The 17,026-nt window shown below is 39.9% G+C and overlaps 1 protein-coding gene and 1 long non-coding RNA gene across 6 annotated transcripts in view; one reads left to right on the top strand and one right to left on the bottom strand.

Moving 5' to 3' along the window:
* The window catches only part of HECW2 (HECT, C2 and WW domain containing E3 ubiquitin protein ligase 2), a 268,755-nt gene that overhangs the window by 214,251 nt on the left and 37,478 nt on the right, over positions 1 to 17,026 (top strand). For 4 of the 5 annotated variants that reach the window (XM_045032746.1, XM_045032745.1, XM_045032747.1 and 1 more), the window contains exons 16-19: positions 3,390 to 3,492; positions 5,437 to 5,560; positions 11,427 to 11,510; positions 15,697 to 15,806. In XM_045032746.1, the coding sequence (XP_044888681.1) occupies positions 3,390 to 3,492; positions 5,437 to 5,560; positions 11,427 to 11,510; positions 15,697 to 15,806 (421 nt within the window). The remainder of the gene's footprint in view (positions 1 to 3,389; positions 3,493 to 5,436; positions 5,561 to 11,426; positions 11,511 to 15,696; positions 15,807 to 17,026) is intronic. The other variant, XM_045032748.1, reaches the window with a different exon arrangement.
* The window catches only part of LOC123378673, a 70,751-nt gene continuing 59,629 nt past the window's right edge, over positions 5,905 to 17,026 (bottom strand). The window contains exon 3 of the long non-coding RNA XR_006582702.1: positions 5,905 to 6,057. This is a non-coding gene — a long non-coding RNA (uncharacterized LOC123378673). The remainder of the gene's footprint in view (positions 6,058 to 17,026) is intronic.

The following is a 17,026-nucleotide window of genomic DNA, read 5'->3' as shown; positions in this document are numbered from 1 at the left end:
ACCTTACTCGGGGATGGCTGACAATGACCTGAGAAGTCCCCTGCGGGGGGCGGGGGAACCTGAGCTCCCTCCTTAGGACAGCTTTCTGCCCGCCACACTCTGATACAATCGCTAATAATATGATACAGTCTGTAATTACATTATCACAAACTGTTTGTTCTCCCCTGCTTTGTTCAGTGCACAGAATGGAGCAGGAATAAGGCAAAGGATTGCAAGAAGTTACGTTTTTCTCTTATGCCTAGGGCACCGAACTGGGACTTGTGAGAGCAGGATCATCTGATCCTGACTTTGCCACAGACTTACTATGGCATGTTGGGCAAGACTCTGTTATAATGTATATGCATAAGGGGACTGAATTAAAGTTGTGTGAACAATGTTAATTTTAGCATTTTCTAATTTTGGGGTACTTGATTTTTGCAATGTTTTTTTAACCTAGTCTTTGGTATATAGTGCCAACCCCTTTTAGGGTCTAAGCATCTTGCAGGATGGGTCTTTATACAGTACCTGTTATAGACAGAATACAAAATATTTGGTGATACAATGTTTTATTAGCTCCAGGTTGGGCATTTCTCAAAAGTGGCTAACCCAGTGGCTATGCAGGTCACCTTAAAGTAGTACTATAAAATATTTATAGTACTACACATCATTGTTTAATTTATGCAGTATTTTAGAGAGAATTTGCTTTAGAAAAATATTTTGAGCTTTAACTTTTTTATTGGCATGAACCTATACTGACACCCATAAAGCTAGGTTTTCTTGATTACCCTATATTGGCCTTGGTTTTTCTTCGAGTGCTGATCCCTGTGTGTTTTTCATATGTGGGTACATGTGCGAACTGTGCTTCTGAGATTGAAGATTTCTAGCAAGTAGGGCCTGTTGGTTCGCACCTGCACAGTCGCTCTCCGTGTGCTCTGAACCAAGGATGTAAGTGGCAGTGCAGATCAAAACCTCTCCAGTTCCTTCCCACCACTGCATGGTCTGAGTCAGAATCCTCTGTGTCCACAGCTACCTCCTTCTTCATCTTAATCTGTAAATTATATATTGTAAGTAGTTCTCAGTATTTTAGTATTGATGATTTTTAGTAGCATTAGCATTGGGGAACTTTTTCCCCACAGACAAGGAAGATGCTCAGACTTCCTGAGTTTAAGAATTGTATCATCTGCCCCTGTTCCTTCTCAGTGAGCAACGAACACCAGTGGTACCTTTACTGCCTTGGCGAGGCTCACATCTCTGCTTAGTGCAGCATCTGTCACTCCTTCCCTCCCCAAACCTGTGAAGATTGAAAGCTCTAGGTAAGAAAGCATCTCCTGGAGAAGGTCATGCAACCTCAGTCAGATCTGGCCTGGGTAGATCTCCCTGTACACCAAACTTAGTAGATGAGCAGCGTCCTTCCAGGCACGAGCTCAGGAGCTTAGGCTGCAACTGCGAAGACCAAAGAGTCCTTTCCTAGAGTCTCATGAGAGCATAGGGCACTCTCACAAGCATAAGGACAGACCCTCTTCAAATGCTGCTCCTAGAAGAAAAGATCCCTCCCCAACTCTGTCCAAATTAGGTGAGTCTTGAAGTGCAAATACTAAGGACTTAGGCCTGCTTAATTCTCCTCAACATGAGTGAAGGAGTAAGTATTTTTTTTGTACCGACTTTGCATAAACCAAAGGATTGGCACCCACTGGCACAGTCTAAGAACTCCAGACTAAACTCTGCACCAATACTGGCCCATCTCCAGATGTACCTGACATCCACTATAACCAAGGAGCCGCCGGATCCATCAGTCCCATCCACCAATATGCCCCACACTCTGGGATGGTGCAAGGCCTATGTCTCCCTGGAGAATATCTTCACACTCCCCATCTTCAATCTCCTTTCCTTTTGGGCCTGACCTTATTCAGCAACAGCATCAAACTGGAGGAAAAAACTACATCAAAGACATGAGGTTGATCCCCTGTTCCCTCCAAGAGCCAGATTGCTTGTTTACAGGTACCGACAGCTCCAGTGGTTGAACAGGAACCTGCCTTCTCATCGGCAGAGCTGGAGGCTCCAGACAAACCATCACCTGCACATAGAGAGGCTAGTCCTGAGAGAAGCTCTGGCAGATCTGTGTTTCACCGCATTCAGGGGACTGGTACCCAATGCCCTGGGGTGTCGCCCCTGACCAGCTGATCCTTCATGCTGGCATAATTGGGGCCCTAGGGATCCTTACATTACACAGAAGATCCATGCAAGAATCCTACCTGCTTTCTCCTAACTGACACTAATCAGCTCTGTTAGAGTATGAGGGAGGAGAGATTGTGATGGATCCGATGGTCCTGATGGGGCTGTCTCTTCCTCCTTTCCAAATAAGGCAATTATTCAATCTTCCCACATTCTTCCATCTTCAACACATTATTCCATCCCCACTTGAGGATCACAGGCAATATCAAGAGCTCTTACAGGTATCTTTGTCTTCTTAAAACCACTACATCAAGGATCTAATCTCGCATCTAAGCAAACTACCCTTGTTGAAGGAAAACTAATGCTTAATGGAAAAAACCCTCAAAATATTTTCTTTTGCCTTGTCTATCCAAAAGTGTTGTTGTTTTTTAACATCCGATCTTGTTTTAGATTGAGAACTTCTGAAACAAAAAACATGTTTTAAGGAAATTCTTTTAATCAGAAATGGAACTAGAACACTGAGCTGGAGCTCACAACACCACCACTCAACTTTACGCTTTCCAGCAATTCAATATCTACAAATGAAAAGGTCTTTCCTTTTCTCATAGAGTACTATTCAGAGAGCACAAAAATGTTGGGAGAAATATCAGGGCTTTTAGTCCTTTATGGTTCTAGAGGCTAGACACAGCACTGTAATGCAGCACTGATATTGTTTGGTCTTAGGGAGTGAGACCTTGGGAATACAGTCAGATGCAGTATCTGTGCGTGGAGGGGTTCAGCAGTACACATAATGGCTCAGTGGGGAAAAAAAGGAGATTGACCAAATGACGTAGTAGTAATTATAATTAAAAGCAAAAAAGAATGGTAATGCAACAAGATCAAGCCCACAAAAGCCAGAAAATGGAAGAAGTTGCTCTGACATTATAGTGACTACTAGGAGTTGCTCTAAAGTATCGCTTTTCTGTGAAAGATAATTCTGTTCAAATAACACCTTCTTGCTCCCTGTGTGAGTTCAGAGTCTTATCTGCTCTCTTTGGTGATACAAAATAAGCTTGTTTTAGTGCTTTTTACTCATGTGAACCCTCCAGAACCCACACAGCTGAAAGAGAGTGAGCTGGATTCTAGTGCTTTTCTAAGTCGTCATGAGAATTGTTTCCAGTCTGCTAGATCATGATGAAGGTTAATTGTTGGTTTTATTTTTTGCTTGCTGCTGACCATAATTACTACTGTACTTTTAGGTAGGAGAGGATTCCCGGCATTCAGGACCACCAGTTCTACCAAGACCGTCCAGCACGTTTAATACAGTCAGCAGGACTCAGTACCAGGACATGGTTCCAGTGGGTATGTCAGGACTTGGAGTTCTCTTGAGGGAAGTGTACTTTGATTTAACTGTGCATGTCAGTGTGGGTTTTTCTTATTTTTGCTTTTACTGTATGTTATGGCTAACTCTATCCATTATCACTCCCTATCATGGAATTTCAATTTGTGTGCATAACAGTGAAAAACTTCCAGGCATGACCAATTTATTAATAGCAAAATGTTTGCTAGTTAATGCAAAGGGTTTCTTGCATTACATTTTCTAATCAACTTCCCCTCAGAAGTAACTAGAAGAGTTACAAATAGAGGGCCAGACTCTGTATTGACCTGGACCCTATGTCGTCCCATTAATTTCAATACAAATATTAGACTTTTATTTTAGAGGGCTTCCATGAGGTGTGAGTCACCTCTGAATTGGTCAATAGCCTACATTTTGTTCTCAGTTACACACACACACAGGCATTGTGCAAAAAATCATGACTGATTAATCTGCTTGATCTTTGTTCAGTAGCATGGTTACTTGACAGTCACCACAAATTTAAACTCCTTTCACTTGCTATGGACACTGCCAATTTTTCAGGTTCAGCATTTGGTGATGTTTTGAACAAAGATGCTTTTAATTGCTGTTTAATAATTGACAGTGGAACGGGCACAAACACTTTGAGTGGGCCCTCACTTCATAGACCGAACCCCTTTTAGAGACACGAGTAAATATAAAATATTTATGTAATCTTTTCTTTGTGATAGAATAAACAGTAAAAATAAATACATAAACGAAGAGATGGTCACTGCCAATCACATTTCAATAGCTTTTCATTACTTTTGACAGTAATATTTGTCAGACCTTCTTAGAAGTTTCACTAGTGACTGCATCTTACTCCTGTATGGCACAATACAAGTTGTCTGCCAATATGTCCAGCAGTAGGATTGCTGTTGTCATCAGAAATGTGTGAAGCTGCGTAAACCATGTGTGTTCAAATACATCCTGCACAGCAGGAAGAGAAAATGATGCACTATGTTGTAATGCAACACATCATAATCATGAGTATTGGGAAGGAAGTTGTCGTTTCCTGTGACAGAACAGGGGAGTTATAAACGCATATAATAATAGTAGAATATTTCTTGTCAGATAAAACTATGTAAAGGTAGTTCAAATTGCCATACCAACATTGACAGTGTTCTTATGAATTTGTTATTAATCATTTTATTGCTTTCTCACTCTGATGTTACAAAAAGGAAGAGGAATAAAATCTATGAAGCTTTGAATCTCTCTTGAAAGCAAAAATAAGCAAATTCACCATTAAGGCAGAAAAGCTGGCCAATACACTTGTAATTCTAAACCCTTATAGTACACAATGACAATACCTAGGCAAAGTGGCATGAGTTAAGGCTGGTATGGAAGCCTAGATTTTCAGCCTTATGTGTGAAGATATTACTTTTGTGAGACTATATCAGATCCTTAATATGAGTAAAACAAATAATTATTTTTCAGAATAGTGGAGGCAGGGAGAGGAGAAAGCAAAACAAAAATACCCGCACGTTAATGTGCACCCAATAAGAAGCACGTGTAATTTACTATTAAGCAGTGAGCTTATGTTTTCACCTTGTCCTGTAAGTCTAAGAAATAAAGAAGTATAGAAAATAAGGCCCCCTACACTTCATTCATGCTGATATATGTTCCAGAGCTGAGGGTGTATGTGATGAAATATTATAATACTCTGAATTCTTAAAAAAGGCATGTTAACATCTGATAGTGTTTTAATCTAAAATTTTATTCATAATAAAGCTGGCCGGGTATATCCAAATTCAAAAACCAGCACCAGCCTTTAGGCTAAAAATGTAATGAAAAGATTGTATGAATGTAGTAAATGAAAAGATTATGAATATAAAGACATAATTCCATTATTATCATCATTATTCAGAAGTTACAAAAATATGATGCTGTTTTTCAAATGCACCTGTTTGCAGTAAGCTGTTTTCGGTTGCCACTTACAGCCTACAATGACAAGATTGTCGCATTTCTGAGACAGCCCAATATCTTTGAAATTCTACAAGAGCGTCAACCAGATCTTACCAGGAATCATTCACTCAGGTAATGATGTTGATTCTGATCTCCAGCTTTACTTTCAGCTGACAGTCCCATTTCAGCTCAGACAATCAATTAGTATTCTTTTTTTCTGGCAAAGTTTGCAGTATTTTTTTTTAAATAAAAGGGCACATTGCTTGCTGGCTGGCTGTCCATGGGTCATTTATAAACTTAAATTCTCTCCTTCCTCCCTCCCTGTCTCCCCCCCAGATCCCTCCATAAAAAAAATCCCCCAAACCTTCTGTAATTTCAGCGTGTCAGAAACAAGCTTACTCAAAGAATTGTAGGAAACATTCCTTTAATGTGCTGTTGTGTAGTGGCCTTGGACCTTTGCAATAGTGCAGTTACGCTCTTTCAGGATCTTGCACGCATGCATCCAGCCTGTCAGCTGCAAGGCCATAAAAAGCGCACTTCAGTCTCATCTCCATGTCTTCTCATTTGGTTCTCTGCTCAGCTCCTCAGCCATCGTCAGGTGGTGTCCAAGTAGGGCAAGGTTTCCCACGCTGGGGAGGGAAGCAGGGGAAAGAAAAGGAATAGTAGGAGCAGGTGAAACTGCATGACCCTAGATCTGTCCTTCCTTCCCCCTACCCCCACTGCAGATGTGGCCATGGGCACCTCTGTGCAAACCACAGCTCCTCAAAAGGTACCTGACTCCTCCCCCTGTTCTTAAACTGCAGCTTGACAAATTGGTCTTATCTTCTCTGCTCCCTTAGCTCCCTAACCACATTAGCGCATGTGCCCTGGCTCCCAGAGCCACCAATGAACTCTGCCATCGCCAGTAACATGTAGCCTTGGGCAACCAAGGAAGTGGGAAGAGAGTGTGTGCGTGTGAATAATAATTTTCAGTGAGGAACAGGGAAGAAGAGAATAATGAAACCAAGAAGGGACGGGATGAACAAACCCATGCTAGGCAGGTAGGGAGGGGAGAAAGTGAGCCTAGATGGACAATTCAGGGTGCTGGGGCATGGAGCAAGGGCAACGGGAGCTGGAAGAGGATGTTGCCAGCCTGCCATTCCATTACAAAGACAGAGTATCTAGGGGGGGAAAGGTTGGAGCTACTGACATAGGATATCTCCAGAAGTCACAGAATCTCACCGACAGGCAGGCAGGCAAGATGTGGCCATTGGTGCTGTTGAATACGTGTGGGTCCATGGGTGTGAGGCATTCAGATAGAAAGGCGTTGGTTGGCGCCCTGCTCATCTTTCTTGATGTATACTGTAGGTTCTTCCTAAACCTAGAGTTGGTCCTGCTTTTTTGGATAAGTTCAAGCAGCAATATCTATTTAGCATGTTTAGAGTTGCACAGATGGTTTAGGAACCGACCAGTATAGTTCTTGCACAGCCCCACGAGATACATAGTATGTTATGAAAGATGCTTTATAATATTATATGGTGATTACGATATTATATAGCACAGGTAGACTATAACTGATACAGAGTGAAATTCACCCCTGTGCAGAGGGTCAGCACAAAGCCACTAAGTCCTTCTTACACATGTGCTTAATTTTTAAGAGCATGAGTAGTCCTGTTGATGTCATTGGGATTACTGACATGCGTAAATTAAGCATGTAGTTAAGTGCTCTGCTGGACTGAAGTCAGAGGGTTTAGCACATTGCAGGACTGAGCTTTAAATCCCTCATAAAAATGCTGGTCTTGCATAGGTCTTATGCTGACCCTTTTCACAGGAGTGAATTTCACCCTTAGGGTATACCTATTTTGTAATTCAAGTATATGTTGCTTAGCTGTAAAACTAACTCGCTGTTAACATGGGAATTAGAAATTGGTGTTCAAATGTATGTTTCCAGGGCTATCTTGGACACGCTACTGTTGAAAAATGTGTTAGTTCATTGCTGCACATCTTTCATTATGGTGGTTATGTAGATTTTGATCTTGTACACTCTGGCTGCCAATGCAGTGCTCTCACATCCCAGAGTCAGAGACTCACGTGTTCTAACAGCCTGATCAGTATGTGCTGGCTCAACAGTTCCCACTACTTATCTGCCTCCTTTTCTGTGCAGTGATACATAGGGTCTGAGTGCACAGCAATTAGAGGTGTGACTGCAGCACATGTAGCTGAAGTAACTAGTAGTAACACTTGAGTGGCTGACCCGTGCTGCGCCCATGCTGCCGCAGCTTCACTGTTGTTGTTGTTCGAGCTAGTTAGATCAAAGCTAGCTCAGGTATGTCTGCACATGCAGCAATCAAACCTCTGCTTGTAATGTAGACATGCTCTTAGTGACCGTGCTTCCTGCATGCCCTGCACGTTCTCAAACTCAGCCAGCTATCCTGGTTTGCATTTTCCCTGAGCTTCGTGTCCTAACAAGTAGACCAATGACTGATTTATCCTCTGAATAAGTCCTGGCTGACAACCCTGAAATCAAGTACCAACAGAATTCACACTTTCCAGAAAATTGAGGGAGGAGGAAAATTAAAACTCCGCAGATCTCAGCCTGTCAAAATGTTTTCTGTTTGTACCCATATTATTATGCAGAAGGCTGGTCTCATTTGAATTGTGTTAAACACGTGAACAAGCCAATCCATCAGGTAATAAAATTAAAACCAACTTCTGGTTTTTCCCTGAGGTTCTTGGCTTCAGTTACTCCAATAGCAACAGCCCCAATGTCTATTTTCCCCTTAATTTCTGCCCTATTTTACTCAGTTTGCAAATCAGAAGATGTTCAAAGGATTATTGACGCTATCAGATTATGCTTCTTGTAGTATCTTGGATCCTGGATCATAGCATCAGAGCAAGCTAGCAGCTGGGACCTTGTCAGGATCAGTTAATTTACAGCTTAAAATTACAGACCAAGGGTAGAAAAGGTGTTAGTATATGCCAGTAGATAGAATCCATTACTCACTAGGTACAGTTTGTCCCTGCTGATATCCCTATAGTAACTAGATTGAAGAAATGTGTCTGACTCTTACCTGCCTTAGCAGAGGGATGGAGGATTTTATTGACTAGAGGACCATGATGCTTTGCTCAGTGTAGTTGGTTTGAGAGGTTACACTGCATGGCCAGATCTTTGCTCTCTTGCTCCTTGGAGTTATCATGCTTGGTTAAGAATTAGCTGCCTTCCTTCTCCCCCTAGCCCCTGCTCCGACATTCTTTAAAACTGTATCTCACCCCATTTTTATAGGACTGACACTTCCATCACATCACTGTGTATTTTTTATGAAGGTGCCGCTACCCGTTTTCCTCGTTAGCTCTTTAAGGCCCTGATTCAGCAAAATACTTGAGCATGTGCCTAATCTGAAACATTTGACACTGAGTAGTGCCCTTGAAGTCACTTAAAGTTAGGCAGGTGCCTAATTACCAATTAAGGCCTATGGAGGGTGATGATTAATGGTGTGTGTATGGCCAGTATGCACTCCTGGGACTCTGTTGTATTTTTGTTCTATTATCAAAGGTGCATGTTGAGTTTAAATTCTTATGGAAGTTTTAAAAATAAATCAGATCTTGGATTACCTTTGTTTTAATACATGTGCACACAGTTGGACAGTATGTAAATAACTGAGCATGTTGTTATTCACATTCACGTCTCCATAGCAGGGATTATAAATTACTTCCAGTTGTACAGCAGCTCTTTTCTGGATTGGCTGGACTCTCTGACTCTGACTCTTATGGGGGTGGCTGGCCATTACTGGGCTTTCTCTGGTGTTTCCCTAGTAGACGTGCAGGGCTTGAACTGCATTTTATGTATTTTCCCTGGTGTCTTTGCTTTAATTGGGGCTTTTGGTGAGGAGTTTTGGGCCAACCCGTGTGTGTCGGTAGTAGGAGGCAACAGCTCTTGTGGTTTGAATTTCTTCTCTTGTCTGTGGCTTTTAATTTGTTTGTGTCTGAAATGTGCTGGTTTACTGCTGGAAAGTTTTTACAGTTGTTTTTCTGAGGAAGTGATAGTTCCTGGAGGGATTTTTTGTTGCTTGCTGAAGGTACAGCCGTTGTTTTGTTTTTAAACATGCACGCTTGCTCGCTCGCTCAGAAATCCCAGCCCCATTGAAGTCAAAGGCAAAGTTCCTATTCCCAGGAGGGCCAGAATTTCATCCTTTTTTATTTCTGACCTGACTTCTAGTGCTGCTACTGCTATGGCTTCATCTTGTTTCCTCTTCTCTGCATCTCCAGTGTTCTCATAGACTTTAAGGTCAGAAGGGACCATTATGATCATCTAGTCTGACCTCCTGCTCATCTTCCCCTCTGATTGCCTCACTATATCCCTTTATCAACTTTTGCTTCTCTTCCTCCCCATTTCTGGTCATGTGAACACTACTTCATTCTCTTTCCTACCACCTCCCTTCTAGTTCCTCCCACCTTTCCTCCCTGCCCTTATAAAGCTTATGCTCCCAAGTGTGTTTACTTTTCTTTCTCCTCTGCCTTGCTCCTTGTCACCTTCAGATGTTATACAGGTTCCTAGGTCCCTTATTCTTGTTCTCCCATCCTCAATCCCGTCACCTTTCCTTGCATTCCGTATTTAATGCACCTAACTTTGTTCCCATCCTTCTGTTCTTTTCCCCTCCTTCTCAACAGCTGTGTTCATTCATTCTCTCTCTCTCTCTCTCTGCCGTTTTTAGCCCCCTCATCTGCCTCCCTCTATTTTCTTTGCTGTCACTTAAATCTGGCTGTCTCCTTTTGGCTTTCTGTGGCCATCCTCTGACAGATTCGTAGAATCACCTTTCCCCTTCTCCTTCCAACAGCTTCTCTTCTTTTGAGGTCCATCTAGCCAACCTTTTACTACTGTTCAAGCTGTTGTCATCTTTCATCCTGCCTCAGTTGTTCTCTTTGGTGGGCCTCATGCCTGATTCTGAACAATTTCAGCTTTTAAATTGATGATCCCTCCATCTCCCTGCTGAAATCTCTTCTCTTGTTTTCTCCTATTGATGCTCCCCAGTTCCTTTGATCTATAGCTTCTCTCCCACCAGGGGCCCATAGGAGGCCACCACAACCCCAAAAATGGCCATGTAGCTAAGCTTGCTGGGGATGTGCAGAATCAGCACATCTCATCAATAGCTTGGTGCAAACTCAATCACCCAGCCTCCAGGAGAGGCCAGTGGTGAACTCTTACCCCAGAGTGCAACAGATTTCACTGGTATAGAGAGGTGTAAATTCTGAAGCTGGTTCAAGGTCGTGTTCTCCTGACTCTGTTGCAGTTAAATAACACATACACTTCACTCACCCACCCCCCAATAATTGTTTTTATTCAAAAGCATGCATCTGGGGATTTTAATCTGCGTACAGCCTAAAAATCACTGGCATGCATAGAACACAGAATAGTGACTGACATGAATTATTGGGAGGTGGGGGTAGGGGGCAAGGGGAGGGCTGGGAGAAAGAGAGAGATGCATGCATACACACAGCAGAAGGCCTTTCTGGAAGATCTGTAAGTGCAGTGTTGTACATAAAACCTGCCTTAAAAAGCATGATGATCTGTAACATACAGCTTGAATCTGTACTAAAAGGGGAAGGGGAGAGGAAAGGAGTCGGAGAGTACTACTTTAAGCAGTTCACTTTCAGAATAGCAATGTCCTCCCACAGGGCTCTGTCTGCTGCTTTGAATTCAGGGCCACAACTGATACTAACTTGAGGGATTGATTTTTATTGGTTGGATGGCTGTGTTACCTGAAGCAGCCTGAGCATCTTACAGATGAGGGCAACAGGAGAATCATTCTTCTGAACAAATTAGGTTGGCTTTTCTGTTTTTGGTTGTAAGATTCTATTGCTCACATGGACATGGTGTGGCAGGGAGAAAAATGGTGTCTGAAATACAGAGGCATAACCCAGAGGTCTACTTGATATATCCAGCATTTTTTCTTGTTGCCCTGGTGTACATTGGTGCCTTGTTTGCAAACGATGTTTTGGAACTCTTCCTTTGCTTAAACAGGGAGAAGATCCAGTTTATCCGGACAGAGGGAACACCTGGACTAGTGCGTTTATCCAGTGATGCAGACCTTGTCATGTTACTAAGGTAGGTAGCAGTGCTTCATAATGGACGGTTAGGAATATGCTGTGAACAGCTGCTGAAGTGCCTTTCTGTGTATTGTGTGTACTGACTAGGTGACCTAAATGTCTTCCCTTCAGTTCTCAGAATTGCAGCTGGGGGAGCTGCAGCAGAGGATTCAGACTTGATTTTCCAGTGCTGAGATTCCAGATGTCGGTTATTAGCAGGGAGATCACATTTTTCATAGCAGTGCGGAAAAATGATTATCCCTGCAGGAAGGAGGGGGTAAAAGAGTACAATCCAGCAAGTAGAATTTAAACCCAATTACAGTCCAAGCTACTATATGAATCTCTTACAAGGAAAAGAATAAATGGGCTTGTCCTGATTGCCCTAAATTGTTCAGTTATAGTCGTCGTCAGAAGGACAGAGATTTATATAAATCAGTACAGTTTGAAAGTCCCTGCTCTGTGCTCCTTCAAGTATATTTTCTGTTTAGCTCTGTGATTTGCAAGTACCAAGTTTTGGCAAGTTAGCACTTGATATGATTCTGTTATTTGAGCTGAACACTACACTGTCTGTCTTTCAACTATGCTGACAGTTTTTGCTCACTTTGTTGATGGGATGATTGGTTTTCACTTTTTAGGAGTGGGTAACTGTCCCTTAAGTGTCTCCCACTTCAGCATTAGTTCATAAAAGAGAGACAAAGGAGAAGTAATATCTTTTATTGGACTAACTTCTGTTGGTGAGAGACACAAAATTTCAAGCTTACTTTTAAGAGCTCTTCTTTAGGTCTTCAGACCTGTGTAAACTTGAAAGCTTGTCTCTCTCACCAACAAAAGTTGGTCCGATAAAAGGTATTCCCTCATACATCTTCTCTCTCTAATCCTAGGACCAATATGGCTACAACACTGCATACCCAGAAAAACAGTCAGCTGAGAGTAGCGTCTTTCTTATGTCTGACACTCTGTATGCTTATTCAGGGTGTAAGTGTGATAGAGCAAAAACTGTTTTTCAGGGAAAATCTAATATGTCTTTAGAAAAAAGTTTTAAATTTAATGTTAAAAATAGTCTAAATTATGAAGTGTCCACATTAATATAATTTTTATTTGGGGGTGAAATTGCATGAGCATAATGGTCCCTTTTGGCCTTAAAATCTGTGGATTAATTAAAAGCTATTTTAGTCCGAAACTATGTTGATGCTATTTAAAGAAAAAATAAAAAGAATAGAAGACGATAAAACTGTAGGATTTTTTATTGGTATATAATACATAAAGAGGTCATGGGTTTTACAGAGAGAAACCAAGGTTCAGTTCTATTTCTGTTTTAAATAGACATGATATAAATCATTTTGTCATTGCTGCTTGAATGTATTTTTCTGTTAATCTGTAAATTCTGCTAATACCAAAGACTTCAAGTAATTCTTATAATGGAAATGCAATAATTTGATACTATATTGATATCTCTCTTTTGTGGAACAAACATAATTAAAAAAAATTAATAAAGACAAAGAGCACCGCCACAAAAATGTACAAAACCAAATATCTGATTGTTCAGATTTTATTTACATAACACACCTCTTAAAATCATATGTTTACAATGATTTTCTCTTAGTTCAACTATTAAGAGATTTGATCTGCGATTAGCCCTCTTTTCAGTCCAAATAATAATCATTGTACTCAGGAAAATGATTTCTGTGTTTCCATTGATTCCCAAGAGCCTCAGTGGTGTACCTCAGAACTCACTAAGCTGGGTTGAGTATTCGGTAAGTTAGCTATAGGGTGATAGTAAATATTGATGTAAAAGCAGAGATAGGGTAGTTTAAAACAGTAATTTAGTGTGTGTGCCTGATCTCTTATTTTAGAGTTAAACAGGAAAAAAAATTATAAGATGTTCTAGCAGGAGCAAGGCTGGGCTGCTTCTCTATGCATCCTTGTCTTCACTTCATTCAAAATTTCTTACTGCTGGAGAATTTTCTTACTGCTGGAGAACTTTACACAAATTGTAAAATGTTTTCTCCCATGCATCAATAAAACTCAAATTTCAGCTGAATATAAACACTTTTCTATATAGGGAATGAAGGTGCCTTAGTTAAAATAGTCTGAAAATAATTGAGGTAATACAATATTCTGTTTCAGAGATGGGGTTCTTAGGAGGAGATAATTTGCACTTTGAGCTTGTAAACATACCATTAGGCTGTATCCTATGCAGTTCTAGTTTTATCTTGATAGTTTAAACACAAATCAGGTTTTTAATTTATTCCCAGATTGAACCATTTTTTTCAGATTTTATCTACACTTAAAGAGCATAGTTCAACCTTTCTCTGTGAAAAAACTTATTATAAACTGCAGATGATTTTTTAGGAGTGCAAAAATATTACCAGTAAATAGTCATTCCAAAAAACCCCCAACCCATTCATAAAGAACTATTGCTGGTATCTGTAATTAACAGATTTGATATGAATTCTGTTTTATTTTAACCAGTTAGATTATGATGTCACTCAGAAATGAGAGAACCACAAGACCATGATGTATTGTACAGTCTAACAATTGAAAATAAAGATTGTCATTTAACTAGTCGATTCAATGTATATGTGTTGTAGTAACATCCAACAGCTATGCTATTTCATATTTTATTTTATATACATATTATGTAAAAACATTATAAACATGTCTGCTTTGGATGTTATGTTCTTACCAATTTGGAAAAAAATCAATGAGATTTAGAGATGTACAAACATTCCATACATTGTCTATGAATTAGAGCTATCAATTAATTGCAGTTAACTTCAGTGATTAATGCTATTTAAAGAAATAGTTGTGATTAACTGCAGTTTTAACCACACTGTTAAACAATAATAGAATACCAGTTTAAATTTATTATAAATATTTTGGATGCTTTTTTACATTTTCAAATATATTGATTTCAGTTACAACACAGAATACAAATTGTACAGTGCTCACTTTATATTTTTGATTACAAATATTTGCACTGTAAAAATGATAAACAAAAGAAATAGTATTTTTCAGTTCACCTCAGAAAAGTACTGTAGTGCTGTCTCTTTATTGTGAAAATGCAACTTACAAATGTAGAATTATTATTTTACATAACTGCACTCAAAAACACAACAATGTAAAACTTTAGAGCCTTCCAGTCCACTCAGTCCTACTTCTTGTTCAGCCAATCGCTAAGACAGACAAGTTTGTTTACATTTGCAGGAGATAATGTTGCCACCTTCTTATTTACAATGTCACCTGAAAGTGAGAACAGGCGTTCACATGGCATTGTTGTAGCTGGCGTTGTAAGGTATTTACTTGCCAGATATTCTAAACTTTCATATGCCCCTTCATACTTTGACCACCATTCTAGAGGACATGCTTCCATACTGAATTTAAATTGGAATTCTGTTCTTGTTTAACAATGCAGTTAAAAGTCTGATTAATCACAACTATTTTTTAATCTCTCAATTAATTGTGATTATTTTTAATCATTTGACAGCCCTACTATGAACTATTAAATGGTATCTAAATTATAGATTATTTCAATGTTTCAGGATGTGAAAGTTATACTGTACTTCCTAAAAAACATTTTAAAATCACAGAAAAATAGGTGAGGCATACTGAAGCCTAACCTGGTGAAAACTGTATAGGACACATTTTTCTCTGTTCCTGACGTGTTAAGTAAGAATAAATGAAGCATTAATTCCTAATAGACTAAAGTGTATATTGTTCAATTCACTCAGTCAATTCACACATGATTGATTACACCAGAAGTTCAGAGTATTTGTCTCTGTTCTTATGTACAGTATTACACATCTTTGTACAGGAAAGTGCCATGAATGTTAATGGTGTGTTGGCAGGGAAAATGTATAAGCAAAAGTATACAACAATGTAACTTTTAAAGGGTTCATTAAATACATGGACCTTAGTTTTGAAAACAAATACACATCATCACATTGAGATGTCGCACACAACTCTACGAACTGTGACTTCCCAGTCACTTGCAAGATTCCAGCCCTTGTTATACAGAGATAACATTGAAAGAAGGGCAACAAACCCCTTCTTTTTTCCATTCTGAGCATGCACATGGGAGATAGGTGAGTGACTTTCTAAAAACCAGACTGGCTTTGAAGGCCACAGCTATTGCTAGAAAGTAGAACATATCCTTGGCTCAGATAAACATCTTCTGTCTTCTCCTCTTTGCTCCTTTTTACCAGTTTGTTCGAAGAAGAAATAATGTCATACGTGCCACCACATGCCTTACTTCATCCCAGTTATTGCCAGTCCCCAAGAGGTTCTCCAGTATCCTCACCTCAGAACTCTCCAGGTAAATTTTGTTGAAGTTTACAGTGGGATCTTTAAAGAGCAATTCCAGATACTTAGTGTGGACCAAATAAGACCTGGGAATAAGAGTTTTGTCATTGACTTCACCGAGATCAGGATTTTACGCTCTGAACAAAAGCAGTAAAGGAATTCTTTGGCTGTCGGACGACTTTTTCTGTAATTACTTCATTATATTGACAGATTTAGTTCTGCATGATGTTTCTCAGAAGAGCCCTTTTTGTAAGACATGAAAGTCTTTCCAGATGATGAGGTCCTAGACAGGGAGATAATGAGAATCCACTGTAGTCCAACAGAGGTTGGAGTTACACAACAAAAGTATACGAATAATGTAAATGCAACATTATTATTTACTCTCCAATTCTGAACAGTGGTGTCTCATTTTCATATGCAGTAGGAACATATAGCTATGTGTATGGAGTTTATTTTCCATTATTTTTGCTCTTTAGTCTGTAAATAATGTCTAAATGACTTGTATTTATTGGAAGTCGTAGCACTGCTGATCTGACTGCAGAGGTTTCTTTGATGGATTCTTTACAGGCTATTGTGTCTTGGTGGCCTTTTGAAATAAGTTGGTGTTCTCAGTCCAGTTCTGGTAGGGTTCCTCATCACAAAACCCACCACTGAAAGTGGTGGTAATTGGCACTCTTGTAAGCGTTTTCACCAGAGTAGTTAGGGATTGAGGTCCTGACCCAGCAAAGCACTTAAGCCCAAGCTTAGCATTAAGCATGTGAGTAGTCCCATTGACTTCACAACACAAATGAGGAAACTAAAATACCCTGTCACCCTGAGAGATGATCTTTCCAGTTCAGGGTCTTGGAAAGTGTGCTGTAGCTTACACTGCCCCTGTCCATGCAGTCCACAATCTATAGAACAGCCTGTAGGGATGTCAGTATAGCATCTTTCATGAGCACTAAGATTTACTTTAAAAACATTGTTGGAAACATATTTTTGAAAAGGAAAATTAAAAAAAATTCATTGGTGGTATTCTCGTTCTTAAAGGGGAAATAATAGTACACTATTCAGATAGGTCTGCTTCTTATTTTCTTGCAAGGCATGGGAAGTTTACTTAATACTGCTGTAAATTTTTTTTCAATGGGTTTGTGGATTTTCTTTGCAAACAAATTGAAATAAAACAGTTGTATGGCAGCCTCGTACCATAGGCCTGCTATTAACAAGGATAACCTTTTCAAAACACATGACTTA

The sequence above is a fragment of the Mauremys mutica genome, chromosome 10 (assembly GCF_020497125.1).
Source record: "Mauremys mutica isolate MM-2020 ecotype Southern chromosome 10, ASM2049712v1, whole genome shotgun sequence".
NCBI lineage: Eukaryota > Metazoa > Chordata > Testudines > Geoemydidae > Mauremys > Mauremys mutica.
Note: the sequence above shows the minus strand (reverse complement) of the source record. Positions and strands in the feature narration are given on the sequence as shown.